Below are 15395 nucleotides of genomic sequence, written 5' to 3' on the forward strand. Positions count from 1 at the left end.
CCACAGTTATATTATCTTTCTAATTTCTAATGTTGTTTGTGTTTTCAGAGAGTTGCAGACATTTAAACTGCCACCTATGTAATTGAAGACAAGTAGAGAATTTCCACAGCAGTACTATAGCAACCAATGTGACTAAATCTCGTACAGCAGTTAGAAGTTCAGGTGTTTAGGGATTTGGGTATCTTAGAAAGAAAGCCTGTAAAAGTTTGAATGATAAAATTTAAGAGCATTTTGAGTCTCTTGATGCTCCACTAAAATAATACCTAAAGAGTCCTAGATGGATAAGCAGAGACTGACTAGGAAAGTTTTAAAAAGCCCTAGAAACTGAAGCACTTAACAGGGTTCCATCAACTCTCTATTCCCCCTGGGCTATCTTATCTCCACTGGGAAAGATATGCATTCTTAATTTTAATTGGTCTAAGAAACATAACATTAAAATCCTTTGCTTGACTATTGAGTTACCAGCAGGACCATCATAGAATGCATCAATGTCAATTCCCTGACATTTCAATTTCACCAAGCATCAGATTCCATCTTCTCCATTTTTCTTCATCTAGTTTAATGAATCACCTGTATCTTTATTTTCAGTCTGTTATCTTGGGTAATCCATGCCATTACTTTTCAGTTTATCTTTTACTTAGGATGAGGACAAACGGCTAGCCTTTTTATTTCCAGGATTCACTTCATTTACAGGTGGCACGTTACCACTGTTGCAAAATGCTGGCATATAAATGTCATTTATTTTCTTCCTCTGTTGGATTCTGCAGGTCTCGTCTTGTTGCAGTACTATACTTCTGGCTCTACTTAAGGACCATGTTCTACTTAATAGTTTATGGTTTTGATAACCTTCTGTTGTTCACTTTGTTTCAGACGTGCTAAATTTTAGAAAGCTCTGAACTAAGCTGTATTTTAATATAAGTATCCTTAGATTAAAATGTTAACACATCGATTTTAATGTTACATCCTTATTGATGTAGTATATTCAGAAACCATGAATATTTAAAACAAAAGCAAACAAATGTAGATCACATGCTTCTGACATACATTAAGTTTAGGTTTCTCCAAACAGTACATATTAAGACCCAAGGACTCTAAAAATTCCAGGCTAGACGATAGCACAATCCACACAGGAGTCACGTCAATCTTGTTCACTACTAAATTCCTAATGCTAGTACACGTCTGGCACATGGTAGGTTATCAGTACCTATTACTGATTGAATAAGTAACTACATGTGTATAGGGAATCTAATTCAATAACGCATTAACTTCACTCATGATTTGAAAGTGATGTAAAATTATATTAGACATTTTCAAGTTTCAAGTATCAGAGATGTTCAGGTTGCCTTTGTTACAAACTTGTTTATTGGAAAGATTCATGGAGGCTTAAAAACACACACAAAAAATTTCAGCAGGTATACAGTGAAGTTTCACAGAAAAATGGACCATCATTGCCATCATTCAGGACGGGCAGTACCTCTAGCAACCTAACTGTAGCTTTTGGCTTAGGAGAACTTGGTATTCATTCAAAACTGCAGTTGCTCCTTTCACCATTGCCTGTTGTTAGGGAGGCTTTTGTGTCTGCTCTAGCAGCTACTAACACTGCATGTCTGATGCACATAACTACCCTCCTACCAGCACCATCATAAAGAATATGACTGGCCAATCACTAACCATTAGAATGGACTTCTGTTGGACTCAGTTCTCTAGCCCTGAGCAACTTTGTGGGCTGCTTGTCAGCCTATAGAGGGTTGCCTTCAGGTCAGGTATTGATTGCTGGTTCAGCCACTTGTGGCCAAGGGATAGGCTCACATGGCCGAAAGAGAGCCAAATGAGGCAGGTACAGAGGCAAATTTCATGACCTAGTGCTACCTAACTATTAAAGGCAATAACCAGGGACTGTCTTGTGTCGATATCTAATCATCCAAATAGCTATACTGATTTTATTTCATATTCATGATTCCATGTCTTTGTAACATCTTTGCTATGTGGATTTCATTGGCTAGACAAGACATCAATACCCAGTCACGTTTCCAAGAATCATGGTATATCCTGATGAAGAAACAGAAATGAGCCATAATTTACTGAGAAGAAAATGTCACATATATAGCACACTGCATGGAAATTCAATACATGGATATTTATGAATAAGAGGTAGAGACATTTCTTGGTTTTTCATATGTGGCTGCCTATAAATCAAACATTTCTGAAGTATATTACTCTCAGAAAACAATTTCTGGAAAATCTCTGCATGTTGGATTTTTCTGGCACACACTGAGACCATGGATAATGTTTTTCTGTTTGTTTTTTGGATATAGTACAAATGATGTTGAATTCCCAAAATATGTGCCTGGGATAAAGCTACTAACCATTCTCAGAATTATACCATACTGACCTGGTAGGAAGTAAGGATTTGATTTAAAGCAATGGCACTGTGAATTTCCCAACTGTGGGCTATTTTCTGAATACACAGAGAGTTCATTTGGGCCCAGGCTACCTTTCCCCATCTGTAACAAGAGTTTCAAAATTGTTCCTCCTCTTATGGATGACATGATTGTCAGATCAAAAAGGTATTTTTCACTTCTTATCTTATTCGACTTTCCACAGCAGCCAACAAAGCTAAACTCCCTTTCCTTCCTGATGGCCCATGACACCAATATGTTCATCTACTCCCGTGGAGCAGCCACCATTTACAGACTGATGGCTTCTGAGTCCTATATATTCTGATAAGACCTCTTCCTGAAGTCCCAGAGCAGAATGTTTTTCTGTCTTCAGAATGTCTGTCTAGATGCTTATGGGCTTTTCAAACATAATATGTCTGAAACTAAGTACTTTTTCTCCTCTTTCTCTTGTATTTCCTATCCTAAAGTACACGGTGGCCTGCCAACTGTTCTGAGGAGGATGGATGATTGACCTATCTTTCCCTGCAGCCAGTCACCCCAGAGTTCTATCAATTCAACCTCCTAAAAGTCTCTCCAGTCTGTCTTCTCTGCTCTATCCTGCTGCCTTCCGTTGCTTTAGTTCATATTTGCATGATCTTGAGGTTGGATCACTGGAATCGCTTCTTTGCTATCGCCTCCCCCACCATTCTCTTCCTATCTCCATCTTCTGTTGTTGAAGCCATCTTTCTGAAACAATTTATTACAGCCTTGTATAGTTTTCTGTCATCTACAGGAAATTCCAAATTCACTACTACAGCTACTTTGGTTTGCTGTTGCAGCAATAATTAACATTCCATTCCAGAAATTAGCAGCTTTAAACAATAACTTATTCTTATGGATCTATGGGTCAGCTGTGATGGTTCTGCTAATCAAATTTGGGTTGATATGTGAGTCAGCTCCAGTCAATTCCACTTGTCTCTCATCCTCCTGGAAACAGCAGGTTAGCCCAGGCATCTGTTTTTCATGGTAATGGCAGGGACAACAACAGAGGAAATAGGCAAGGTTTCTTAAGCTTTAGCTCAGAACTAGTAAACTTTCCCTTTGGCCTGATTCTTGTCATTAAAGCAAGTCATGTGGCTGAACCAAGAGCTGGAACATATACTCTGACCTACTAGTGGGATTAGTTGGAGGGACTGCAGCTACCTGCCAAAGGCTTGGATGTTTAGGAGGAATGAAGACTGGGGCTAATGGAAAAAAAAAAAAAAAAAAAAAAAAAAAAAACCAGAAAGAAAACCTCTGTCTAATGCTGTACCTATTGCTTATGTCTAACCTCCTTGAAATTGATCTTCCAAAATGGCATTTTGATATGTTCTAACATGCCTCAGTGACATGCTGTTTCATCTGAGAAGAGTAACTTCCTCCTTCCTACCCCACTTTGCCTGTTTAACCTCACTCTTTATCCTCCAAAATACAGCTAAGTCCTTTTCTTTCCTTAGCAACCGCCCCTCCTAGAGAGAATTAACTTTTCCTTCTTTGTGCCATGTGTCTTGCTTATGCACAAATATTTTTGCTGTTATAAAGCCAAATTGCAATTCTATATAACATGGCTGTCACTCTTCTAGATTGATAGAGCTTTTTGGGGTAAACACTTGCTTTTCTAAGACCCAGCAAAGTATTTGGCATACGAAGTTCAATGAATACGGAATTGAATTAAACTTATATTAGACAGAAATGATATTTTGGAAGTAAAGACCGATTATTTGGAATTGCAGGTATAGAATTTGCCGTGCAATTTGAAATAAGAAGGTTAATGTTCTCTCTGAAGCATGGCAGCATGAAATTATTGGATCCAGGCACAGTAGGGCATGCCTTCAATCATGGTTACTAGGGAGGCTGAGGCAGAAGGACCACTTGAGCTCCTAGGAGTTGGAGACAAGTCTGGGAAACTTTGCAAGACCCCATCTGAAAATGCAAAGAAAAACTGAGATATGTACAGTCAGCAAATAAAGGAATATCTCCTAGAATTCTCTATGCCTAATTGAGCTCTGGGGTTCTAACAGATGCAGCAGAAACTGGATTTATCAAAAAGGTATTACAGGTTGTTTTATCATGCTCTTTCTACTACATGTGAATAATGTAGTCTCAATTATTAGTTACCCATTTGTGAAAATGGGTTAGGGAATTTCTGTAGTTTTTATGCATTCTTACAAGCCTTTTTCTTTCTTAAATTGAGAAAACCACCTTAGAAAAGATATCTCTTACAAATCTTTTTGAAGGGCAGAGCTCTGTTCAAAAATGCTTTTCTGAAATACCTGATCATTTTATATTGCACATTTTGAAATGGAGATCACTGCACTGTTTATATCTACTTTTCAAGTTCAATGTATTAAATTTTTTTAACCATGAAAAGTACTATTGAAGAATTCTCATTAGAATGCAATGAACTGATATATTCTGATGAAAAGATGTAAAGAATTGGTAACTTCATTTATAACAAACAATATCTCTACCAGCTCATGAAGAGTGAAGGTGTTCAGTGAAGTCTACCCATCACTGCTTCTGAAAATAGCTCACACTGTTTGGGTAGGTTGTTCTGTGTGTCACCCTCTAACAAGCATGAAGAGAAAAATAATTTCTATGAAAACTCTCCTGAATCTAAAATGGGTGTTGTGGCTCATCTGTGTAACCCCAGAGGGAGGTTGAGGTGAGAAGATCACTTGAGTGAGTCCGGGAGTTTGAGACCAGCCTGGCCAACATAGCGAGAACTCCTCCGCCCAACCCTGGCAAATAAGTTAAAAAATTAGCGAGGCATGGTGGTGATGGTGGTGGGCAGCTACAGTCCTACCTATTCCAGAGGCTGAGGCAGAAGGATAATTTGCCCACAGGAGTGCAAGGTTACAATGAGCTAAGATACTCCACTGCACGCCAGCCTGGATGACAGAGTGAGACCCTGTCTCTGAAAAACAACTGCCTGTAATTCCAGCACTTTGGGAGGCTGAGGCCAGGCAGATCACTTGAGCCCAGCAGTTCAAGACTAGCCTGGATAACATGACAAAACCCCTTCTCAACAAAATATATAAAAATTAGCTGGGTATGGTGGCCTGTACCTTTAGTCCCAGCGACTCAGGAGGCTGAGGCAGCAGGATCATTTGAGCCGGGAAGGCGGAGCTGGGGGACCGAGCAAGGCCCTGTCTTAGAAAAAACAAAAAACCAAAAAACTTTACTGAATCTAGCCTGTTTTGAGAAGAGTTGTTCACCATTGTTCCTACGATATCTAGGTTGTGCCCTTACCACTTTGTGATGCATTCAAGTCTCATTAGGGTGCACTGAACCCTTGATAAGATCAGGGCAATTAAACACCACATGACACATTAAAAAATAAAAATAAAAAAAGATTAGGGCAAGCAGCAAGTTCCCTTGGCCCAGAATTTGCACTGCTAAAAGGCATCACTTGGTTGAGGAACATAGCTGATTTTCAAATGTCCTTTGAGGTGTTGGGTAAGCCACTGAGTCCTACAGTAAATAGAAATATTATGTAAGCCACATATGTAACTTTAAATTTTCCATTAGCCACATTTTGAAAAATTAAAAATAAGCCCAACATAGCTAAAGTACTACTGTTTCAACATGTGAGAAATATTTTAAAAGTATCAATAGAGATACTGTACATTTTTTTCACACCGTCTTTGAAATCTGCTATACATTTCATATTTACAGCACATTTCAATTTGTAGGCTAAATTCTCATTGGAAATACCTGATGTGGGGCCGGGTGAGGTGGCTCATGCCTGTAGTCCTGGCACTTTGGGAGGCCAAGGTGGGTGGATCACTTGAGGTCGGGAGTTTGAGACCAGCCTGACTGACACGGGGAAACCCTATCTCTACTAAAAATACAAAATTAGCTGGGTGTGGTGGCACATGCCTGTAATCCCAGCTACTCGGGAGGCTGAGGCAGGAGAATCTCTTGAACCTGGGAGGCGGAGGTTGTGGTGAGCCGAGACTGTGCCGTTGCACTCCAGTCTGGGCAATAAGAGTGAAACTGTGTCTCAAAAATAAGAAAGAAAGAAAAAGAAATACCTGATATGGAGCCAGGTGCAGTGCCTCATGCCTGCAACCCCAACACGTTGGGAGGCTGAGGCAGGAGGACTGCTTGAGCTAGGATCACACCACTGTACTCCAGCTTGAGTGGCAGAGCAAGATCCCGTCTCTTTTAAAAAACAATGAAAAATTTGAAAAAAGAAAAAAAATTGATCTGCATCATATTTCCTAAAATCTGCAGTTAAAAAATTAGATTCACTCCTTGGCCTTTTGGCTAAGAACAAGTGTAAAAAAATTAGATTTATATATTCAGTTTTTCCGAACATACTTAGTTTTAAAAATGAATTCAATTATTGAAAATTTATTTACTTCTTTGTTTGATTTTAGAGACAATATCTTGCAGTGTCACCTAGGTTGGAGTGCAGTGGCACAAACATAGCTCACTGCAGACTTGAACTCCTTGGTCCAAATGATCCTCCTGCCTCACCTCTTGAGTAGCTAGGACTACAGGCTCATGCCATCATGCCTGACTAATTTTTTAACTTTTTTTTTGTAGAGAAAACCATCTCCCTATGTTGCCCAGGATGGTCTCAAATTCCTAACCTCAAGAAAGCCTCCCATCTGAACCTCCTAAAGTACCAGAATTACAGTCATGTGCTACCATGCCCAGCTGAAAATTTATACTTAAAAGTTAATGATTCAGTTTCTCAGTTTCACTAGTCACATTTCAAGCAGTTAACAGCCACAGATGACGTAGCTACTGTACTAGCCAGAGCAGTTCTAGAGAATAGTGATGGCCTTGGATCTTCAGTAATCAATCACTTGAATCTTTGTGCCTAGGCTGCTTCCATTCAACATGGAAAGACAAAGGAATGAGAAGTCAGTCCATCTGCCCCTAAAAGATAAATATGTGGTTTTAAGATCATAAATATGTGTTCAGAAAAAAGACAGATGGTGTGTATGAGTGTATGGGTTCTAAAAGACATTGTGAGGTGAGACTTTGAGACCTGAAAGTCCAGAAGGGTTTCCATAGCAGGTGGGGAGGGATCCCATGTAGGGCAGAAGCCCAGTGTCAGGAAGGTACAGGGTTCGGTTGGAAAATCAACCTAAGAGACCAATAACAGATAATGGGTAAGAACATATGCCCTCTGGGTGGGTGCGGTGGCTCACGCCTGTAATCTCAGCACTTTGGCAGGCTGAGGCAGGCGGATCACCTGAAGTCAGGAGTTAGAGACCAGCTTAGCCAACATGGTAAAACACTGCCTCTACTAAAAATGAAAAATTAGCTAGGTGTGGTGGTACACACCAGGTACTCGGGAGGCTGAGGCAGAAGAATCATTTGAACCTGGGAGGTGGAGGTTGCAGTGAGCAGGGATCATGCTACTGCACTCCAGCCTGGGAGACAGAGTGCGACTACATCTCAGAAAACAAAAAAAGAAAAAAAACATATGCTCTCAAGTCATGCTCCCGGGGTGTGAATCCTGACACTGCTACTACCTAACTGCTTAACCTTGGGCAAATCATTTAACTTCCCCTTTCCTGTTTATTTGGTTATAAAATAGGGATAAGAATATTTCATATGGATGCTGTATTAAGTGAACTAACAAATATATAAATAATTCAGAGTAGTGCTTACAACTTAAGTGCTGAAGAAATTTCAGTTGCTATTATCTGAGCATGACCACTTGCTCTTTGGGGTGTACATATAGCAAACCAACCAGAGATGTTTTATTTAGGACTTGTATTTTAAAGCATTAAGCCTAAGTTTATATCAACCAATTTAAATTCTAAATGCAGAACCATTTCTCAACATTTCTGAGCCATAGTTTCCGCACCTGAAATTTTTGAAATTATTTAACTTACTTCAGAATATTGTGGTAGAAATTAAATGAGCCCATTCAGGAAGCAGGTAGCTTCTACTTATTAAGTATAGCTTTGGGAAAGTTACCTGTTTCTCTGAGCTTCAATTTCCTAATCTGAGAAATAGTTACCATCTTCTTTGGATCCCATATATATGTAAAATGCTGGGCACAGTTACTGTTACCAAAAATGGCCATTATTATTCCTTAAAAATACCTGATGGCTTGGTGGCTTAGAGACCTCCAGTAGCTCAGCAAAATCTTCAGATTAATTAAAGGTTTATCTACCTTGAAGTTTAGAGGCCCTTGTATTTCTAAGCCCTAAGGCACTTATGCAGGCTGGGACCAGAAAGAACACATTTTTATTTCCTTATACCTGTGGTTTTAGAGGGTGGACAAATAGGAACCTCAAAAAAGAATAAACCAGACAACCAACTTAAGTGAAGGTAGATGGCTGTTTACAAAGGTCAGTGCCTTAGCAACGACATCATGATCTTTCTCTCTCAGAAATGAACTGTAGTGAATTTAAATGGATAATCAGAAACGATTTAGATATGGAAAAGATAGCTTGCATTTCATCTTGTTTCAACAAGTACTAAACGTACACAGCTTGATTTTTTAACTTTGCAAGAACAGATTTATCTATACATTTTACTTCTCATCTTTATTTCTACAATAGTTCATGGTGAATAAGTTGTGCTGATTGACATCTTTAATTTATCTTCATTTGATTCTCAACCACTTATTCATGATTATCCTCTAGCTGTGGGGTCATAGAGTTGTTCTTTTAAGATACTAGAGAGATCTTAACATTTTTCACTCACTTAGTGTAACTTCTACAGAATTAAAGATCTTCATGTTTGAGTAATCATTCAGAACCTCCATTCTCTTTCTTAGTCCCATGGACATATTTCCTGTGTGTCTTCTGCCTTCAAACCTCTCCCTTCTTATCAGAACTCTAGTCACTGGATTTGGAACCTTCCCTAATGGTCTACCTCATCTTAACTTCATTCCTGTACTTATCTAAGTTCACATTCACAGATGGGGGATAGGAGTAGGACTACAGCATACCTTTTTTTTCTTTTAAGGGTTCCTACTATGATGAGACAATGTAAAATGTATACATTGCCCCAAAAGCATAATGAAAATATATCCTTGAGAAATGAAATTTGCACTACCCACAAATTTCTCAACTCTAGCTTTATCCCACTAGGGAGAAAATGCCAGCCAGTATTAGGCGTGCACACTACAGGCTTGCAAGAAAAGCATATTAGTCAATACAAAGGTTAACATGTATTGAGCCCCTACTTTATATCCAGTTCTTTGCTAAGTGCTAGGGATAGAAGAAAGAAAAGGGTACCAATCCCTGCTCTTGTGGAGCTCATTCTGGTAGCCTGGACTGGTTCCATGACTTTGGTCACAGTAACAGCGTAGTATTCACAAAGTGAGCAAACCAGTTATCCTCATCACCTCAATCAGTAAAAGAACTTAGAGACAGTCATTACAGATTGATCATACACTACCCATTTCAACAAAAATCTGTAAAAGTTGAGGGAGTGAAGATGAGTTAACTTTTTTTGAAGTTAATTATTCATATATGGTGTTGGAACCCTAGGGGAAAGCAAAATGAAAAGCAAATCAGATGAAAAGAGGGTAAGGTTCCTGCCTGCTCTCTTGATTCCCTTGGTCACCCTTACCCCTCACCAGCTAGGAACTAGAGACACTTGTTCTGCTTATGTGCTCTGAGGTGTGAACAGAGCACCTTAGAGCAAGTTGCCATTTCAAGTCATTATTTCCAAACACTCTGAAAATGTTACATAATCATAGGATAAAAGAAAGAGATAATAACTATTGTCAGAGTCTAAATACCTTACTTTTATAGGTGAAACAAAGGTTTTAGAATGTGACTTGATTAGGGCCATATAACTGTAATAGTACTATAAGTTCCCTGAGAGTAATAACCTTATCTGGCTTAGGTGACCTTTATATTCTCAGACACTTGCACGTGGCTAGCAGGTAATATCCAGTAAATGCATATTATGGAATGAAACAATTTAAATAATGAGTCAGAAATACACCATTTAAATATTTTTTCTATTGCCATAATAATTTGAAATTTTTGAACAGGTTTAAGATTCTAAATAAGAAAAAAAAATTCAGGTTAGTCTAACAAATGTTGACATCATTTACCCATGTGTTGTTAAAAATTATTTAAAAGAGAATAGTTTGTGCTACAGACTAATAGTCTTGGCTTCTGCTCTCAACACTTTCTGGTCTTTATACCTCTTTTGCATTAGATAGAGGAAGAAAGAATCTGAACCAGATTTTGCTGCCTGTTCACCCAGTAAGCCTTTTACAATAGCTGTTATTTGGTCCCAGCTGTTGCGCTAAATTTAGGTTTTTGGCTTATCTGTAACTGTTCTGTCTCCCATTACCAAGGTTAATTGCAAAGTGATTGTAGAACTAGTAAAATTTCATTTCATCTTTTTAAAACTACAAAACACAGTATTCAATAATATCAAAGTCAAATCCACTGGGATTTAACATTTGTAGCATTTTATAGATTAAAGAACTATTGCCATTTGTCAGTTTCATCTTCATGATGCCAGAACATTTCAGAGAAAATGAAATGTTACCCTCCTGAATGTCCTCTCTGCTCTAATTAGATATAATCATGGAGTGAAGGGTGATGATCTCAGTTGTACATGTTATTTTAGTATATATATCTAAACACCAGAAAATAATACTTTTTAAATATTTCATAATGCTTTTTTCATAAGAACTTTATCTGAGGCCAAAAAAATAGAATTGCCAATCTTGCACTTGATAAAACTCTTCTGATGTGAAAACAGTACATACTCATTGTAAAAATGTTTAAAACAGAAGAGCACAAAAAAAAAAAAAAACCAGTCTTTAGATTTGTCTTAGTACTTTCCTGTTGTGGTCCTTTTATGCAAAATTACATCTAAAAAAACCTTTTTCTAATGAAACTAAACAGCCTTGCAAATTTTTACTTGTCACCATTTGGTCTCACGCCCCACATGTACTTGTCTATAAACTGAGTAGCTAATAGCTGCAGCGCTTGTTAGGATTGCTTTTTTTAAGCACAGCAGATTCTTGTCATCTGTTTGTGTTTAAATGACGACAACATCACAACACGAAATGTCATCATGTCACATTGCTACAGCACAACACAATTACAGCTCCCCAACAATAACATGCTGTCAAAGTGTCCTGCCCATGAGTCAGTGTTTTAGAAGTTATGAAGGTTATTTTTAGCACAGCGAGTATCTTGGAAGCTTGGGTTCTGAATCCTACTAAAATCCCTAGTGATTTGGGAAAATCTAGGATGGGGGTGGGCTTCCTGGTTCTTAAATTCTCCCACTCCCTGACCCGCGTAGCTGCCTACCCTCCTGTCCCGGCCACATTAAACCTGGTTCTATTTTGCGCTGCAATACACTTGGGGCTCGATCACAACTCTGCGCCAACATCCCGTGTGGAGGAGGAGGAGGAGGAGGAGGAGGAGGAGGCGGCGGCTATAATTATCCTCCACGTCTGGGGCAGGCCCTTGGATGACATCTCCCCAGTTACCCTGCGCTGTAATAGCGCAGCTCCAATTCCTGGTCTTAGAATCCAGGCCCGCTTCGGCCGGCTAGGAGTGCAACCGACGTGCCTGGGGCCTCTCGGGCTTCCCGGGCTCCGCCGGTGCCTCCAACGCCCTCGCACCCGCGGGGCACCTGCACCGAAAATCCGACCCCAAACTAGCGCACCCGGGCGAGCGGCGGCGTTGCCACAGCAACCGGGAGCCAGGGCGGCAGAGGCCGCCGGGGAGGAAGTGACGAGCTGGGTGGGTTGGCTGTTGTTGAGGCACGTGACCCAGGCGGTGTTTTGACAGGGCAAACAGCAGAGAAAGAACTGGCCGAGCGAGGGGGACGGGGAGCCGGGGCGCCAGAGCTAGAGACAGCGGGCGGGCAAGGAGCTGGCAGCGGCGCTGGGCAAGCGGGCCGGCCGGAGCGACGGGCGGGGGAAGCCCGGGGGCCGCGGGCTCGGGTGCCAGGCAGGCAGGGCGAAGGGCTGCGGGCAGGGAGCGAGCGAGGCGGTGGCTGAGGCGCGGGTGGATGGCCACAGGGGCGCCGGGGAGCCGCTTCGGGCTGGTCGTCTCGGGCCCCCACTGTCCCCTGAGGCAGCCCGGGGGGCCGCTGCGCTGCACATTCCGCTCCTGCCGGCCCTGCGCCTCTCGGAGCCTGGGGTCTGAGGTGGGAGTGTGATGTGAGCCGCTGTGCGAGCGGCGGAAAGAAGTGCCAAGAGGAGGCGGGTTCGGGACGGGAGAGGAGAGCGAGTTAGTCAGCAGAGGTCGGCCGAAGGGGCCGAGGAGCCGGCCAGCCCGAGAGCGCCATGAAAACAACTCTCCCGCGGGGAGAGGGGCAGGCGCGGCGCTCCGTGCGGCGGGGCTGAAGGAAATCCGGGGCCGCCGCGGGACGGAAGGGGCTGCGCAGAGCGGGGGGCGAGCCCCCGGCTGTAAACACCTCCCTCGGAGCCGGTCGCGGAGGACTGGCTGGGAGTTGGTAGGGTCGCTCCGGGACAGCCCGGAACAGTTTGTTTGGGGCTGGGGGCTGGGCAGGAGGAGGTGGCTCGGGTTTCGGTGTAAACTTGGCGGCGGTGCCGCAGGAAGGCTAGCCAGAGGGTAATTACACAGGTGAGGCCCGGCGGGGCGGGCGGAGCGCTTGGGAGGCACCGGGTACTGGAAGAGTTGGCTGCGCCCAGGCACCAGGTGGGAGAATTTCCATACCAGCCCTTGCGGAGGTGCCACTGATTCCAGAGGCGTTTTTGTACGAAGGGGTTAGTTTATGTTGCTCGAATCTTTTTCTTCTTCTTGCCTGTACCTCCAGGTTATAAATAGATCTTGCTTGGTTCAGAGACTGTGTGTCAGAGAAGGACACATTGGCCTGGAGAGCACAGAGGCAGGGAAGAGGGTGCTCGATCCAGAGGAGATGGGGGAGGCAGTGCAGAGAGAGTTTTGCTTTTTTCAGACCAGCCGAGGGTGCTGTCACCGCACTTGGTGCCAGGAAGAGGCCTAACTTAACAGTAGTTTACTTGCAAGGTCCGGGTATCAGAATAGGGCCAGATTAATTTTATTTTTATCTCTTTCAGCTCTTTGAAAACGAAGCAGAAGCCGTAGAATCAGCAGGGAGCCTGTTGAAAGAACCCACACGTGCATTTCACAGCACTCTGGGTGAAAATTGGATGTGAAAATGAAGCCAGACCGAGGTAAATGATTTGTTTAAGTAGGGCTTGTTCCCCCACCTCCTTCTTTTCTGTGCCTCAATTTAGAAGTGTTAACCTAATTCTGCAGTAGGATCAACTATTTCTGTATCATATGTGATTATCTGATTTTGTGACAGATTCCAGCTGGTGAGGTAGAGAAAGGCATATGGAAGAGAAGGTTAAGCGTTTTTTTTTTTTTTTTTTTTTCAAAAGTGCTTTTGAAGCAATAGCTTCAAGAGAGATTCTAGTGTATCTCAAAATGAAAGTAAAGAACAGTATTTCTAACTGTTGCCACAATACAGGTATCATCTTAGAGTTGTACTTGCTTGTTTTTGGGTAATCAGTCTAACGTCAACTAAGTTCATAAGCCTTTTAAACTTGAATGTGAACTTGATAAAATGAAGAGAAAACTTAAGATTGAGTTGATAACTATTATTTTATTATTACTACTTTGATTAGTTGATTATTGTGCTTTAAGCAAACTCCAAAAGTTTGCAGAGTACCTGGTATTCAGTATATCAGCATATGAACAGTTTGGGGCACTGAAATCCCCAGTGATAAGTAGATGTCACTTCCTTTCTAAACCTGTATTTTCAGGATTTATAAGAATATTGTATACACTGCTTTTCAAGGATCTCAAAGTAATTGTTTATCAGTCTTCTGATTAACGGCAAGAACCAATTTTAGAAGATGTTAATGTAGTAGTGGTTAGTAGTGAAAGCTTTTCAGTCAGATATGAGTTTGATTCCAAGGAACATTGTGAAGTGGGGATTATTTGATAGGGAGCTGGACTAGATGACAGATTTCCTTCCAAGTCCAAGACATTAGGATTGGAAATATTAATATATCCTACAAAGTAGATGCTTATTTTAAAATTTATATGTATTAAACAGGTTGTTTTCTATATATTTTTCAAAGTGATTATACAAATTCTCTATGTAAAATAGGTATGTTGAAATGCACCAGAAGGAATTGGAGAAAACCACACTTAATTTAGTAATTTTAATTAGTTGTAGGTGTTTCGCTATTACATAAAATCAGGCAACAGCTATGTATGTATCAAGTATTAGCAAGTGTATTGCTCCTGAGCACGTTGCTTGTGTGGAATGCCAAGTTTAGATTTTTAGATTATATCAGTGGCTTTGGAAAAATGGCACCAAGGTCAGTAATTGAATCTCAGAATAAACAGGCAAATAAAATCAAAGTCACTATTTGTTTTGGATTGTTGTTAAATGTTGCTTTACAGTCATAAGCAGTTTTTAAAATAGTATTTGCAACGAAAACTAGTGTTAAACATAGTAAAATATTTAGTTATGTACTGAAACAGATTTTTAGGGAAAACAAAGTTATTCATCAAGATTTCCAAAGAAGTTTTCCCCTTAAAAATTGTAGCTTGCTTTATTTAGCATTCTCAGGTAAAGATGATGGGATTGTGAGTTTAGTATTGTGATTATATTCCGTAATAATATAAACCTTTAGACACATGGCTTTTTTTTTTTTTTTAACCAAGGCTCAGCGTAAGTAATCTTTTACTTAGAAAACTAGTACAGAAATACTGAAATAAGCTTTTCACAAACGTACTTATCCTTACTGTGTGCAATGTAGTGTTACATGTTCTACTGTCTTTCATGTTTTGAAAAATTGCTGTCACAACCCACTGAATTGATTTCTTCACCAATTAATGGGTCATGATGACCTGCAATTTGAAAGGCACAGTTACGGACAACTCTTAGCAAGAAAAGAGTTACACTTTAATTTTTTTTTTTTTTTTTTTTTTTTACTACATTAGTGTCTAAAGAACTATATAAATGCATTTTCTGGATAATTGAAACTTTTTAAACATCAAAATATTTTCA

General features: G+C 40.7%; 1 protein-coding gene across 8 annotated transcripts in view; it reads left to right on the forward strand.

Moving 5' to 3' along the window:
* FAM214A (family with sequence similarity 214 member A) overlaps window positions 1-15395 on the forward strand; it is a 124178-nt gene that overhangs the window by 17396 nt on the left and 91387 nt on the right. Inside the window, exons 1-2 of one of the 8 annotated variants that reach the window (XM_032297415.1) lie at window positions 11955-12121; window positions 13426-13542. In XM_032297415.1, coding sequence (XP_032153306.1) covers window positions 13527-13542 — 16 coding nt within the window. In that variant the 5' untranslated portion in view covers window positions 11955-12121; window positions 13426-13526. Of the gene's footprint in view, window positions 1-11954; window positions 12122-12177; window positions 12270-12335; window positions 13543-15395 lie in introns of those variants that run through there. The other 7 variants (XM_032297412.1, XM_032297408.1, XM_032297409.1 and 4 more) reach the window with 7 other exon arrangements.

Source organism: Sapajus apella, unplaced genomic scaffold, assembly GCF_009761245.1.
Source record: "Sapajus apella isolate SASKATOON/1434 unplaced genomic scaffold, GSC_monkey_1.0 scaffold37, whole genome shotgun sequence".
Lineage (NCBI taxonomy): Eukaryota > Metazoa > Chordata > Mammalia > Primates > Cebidae > Sapajus > Sapajus apella.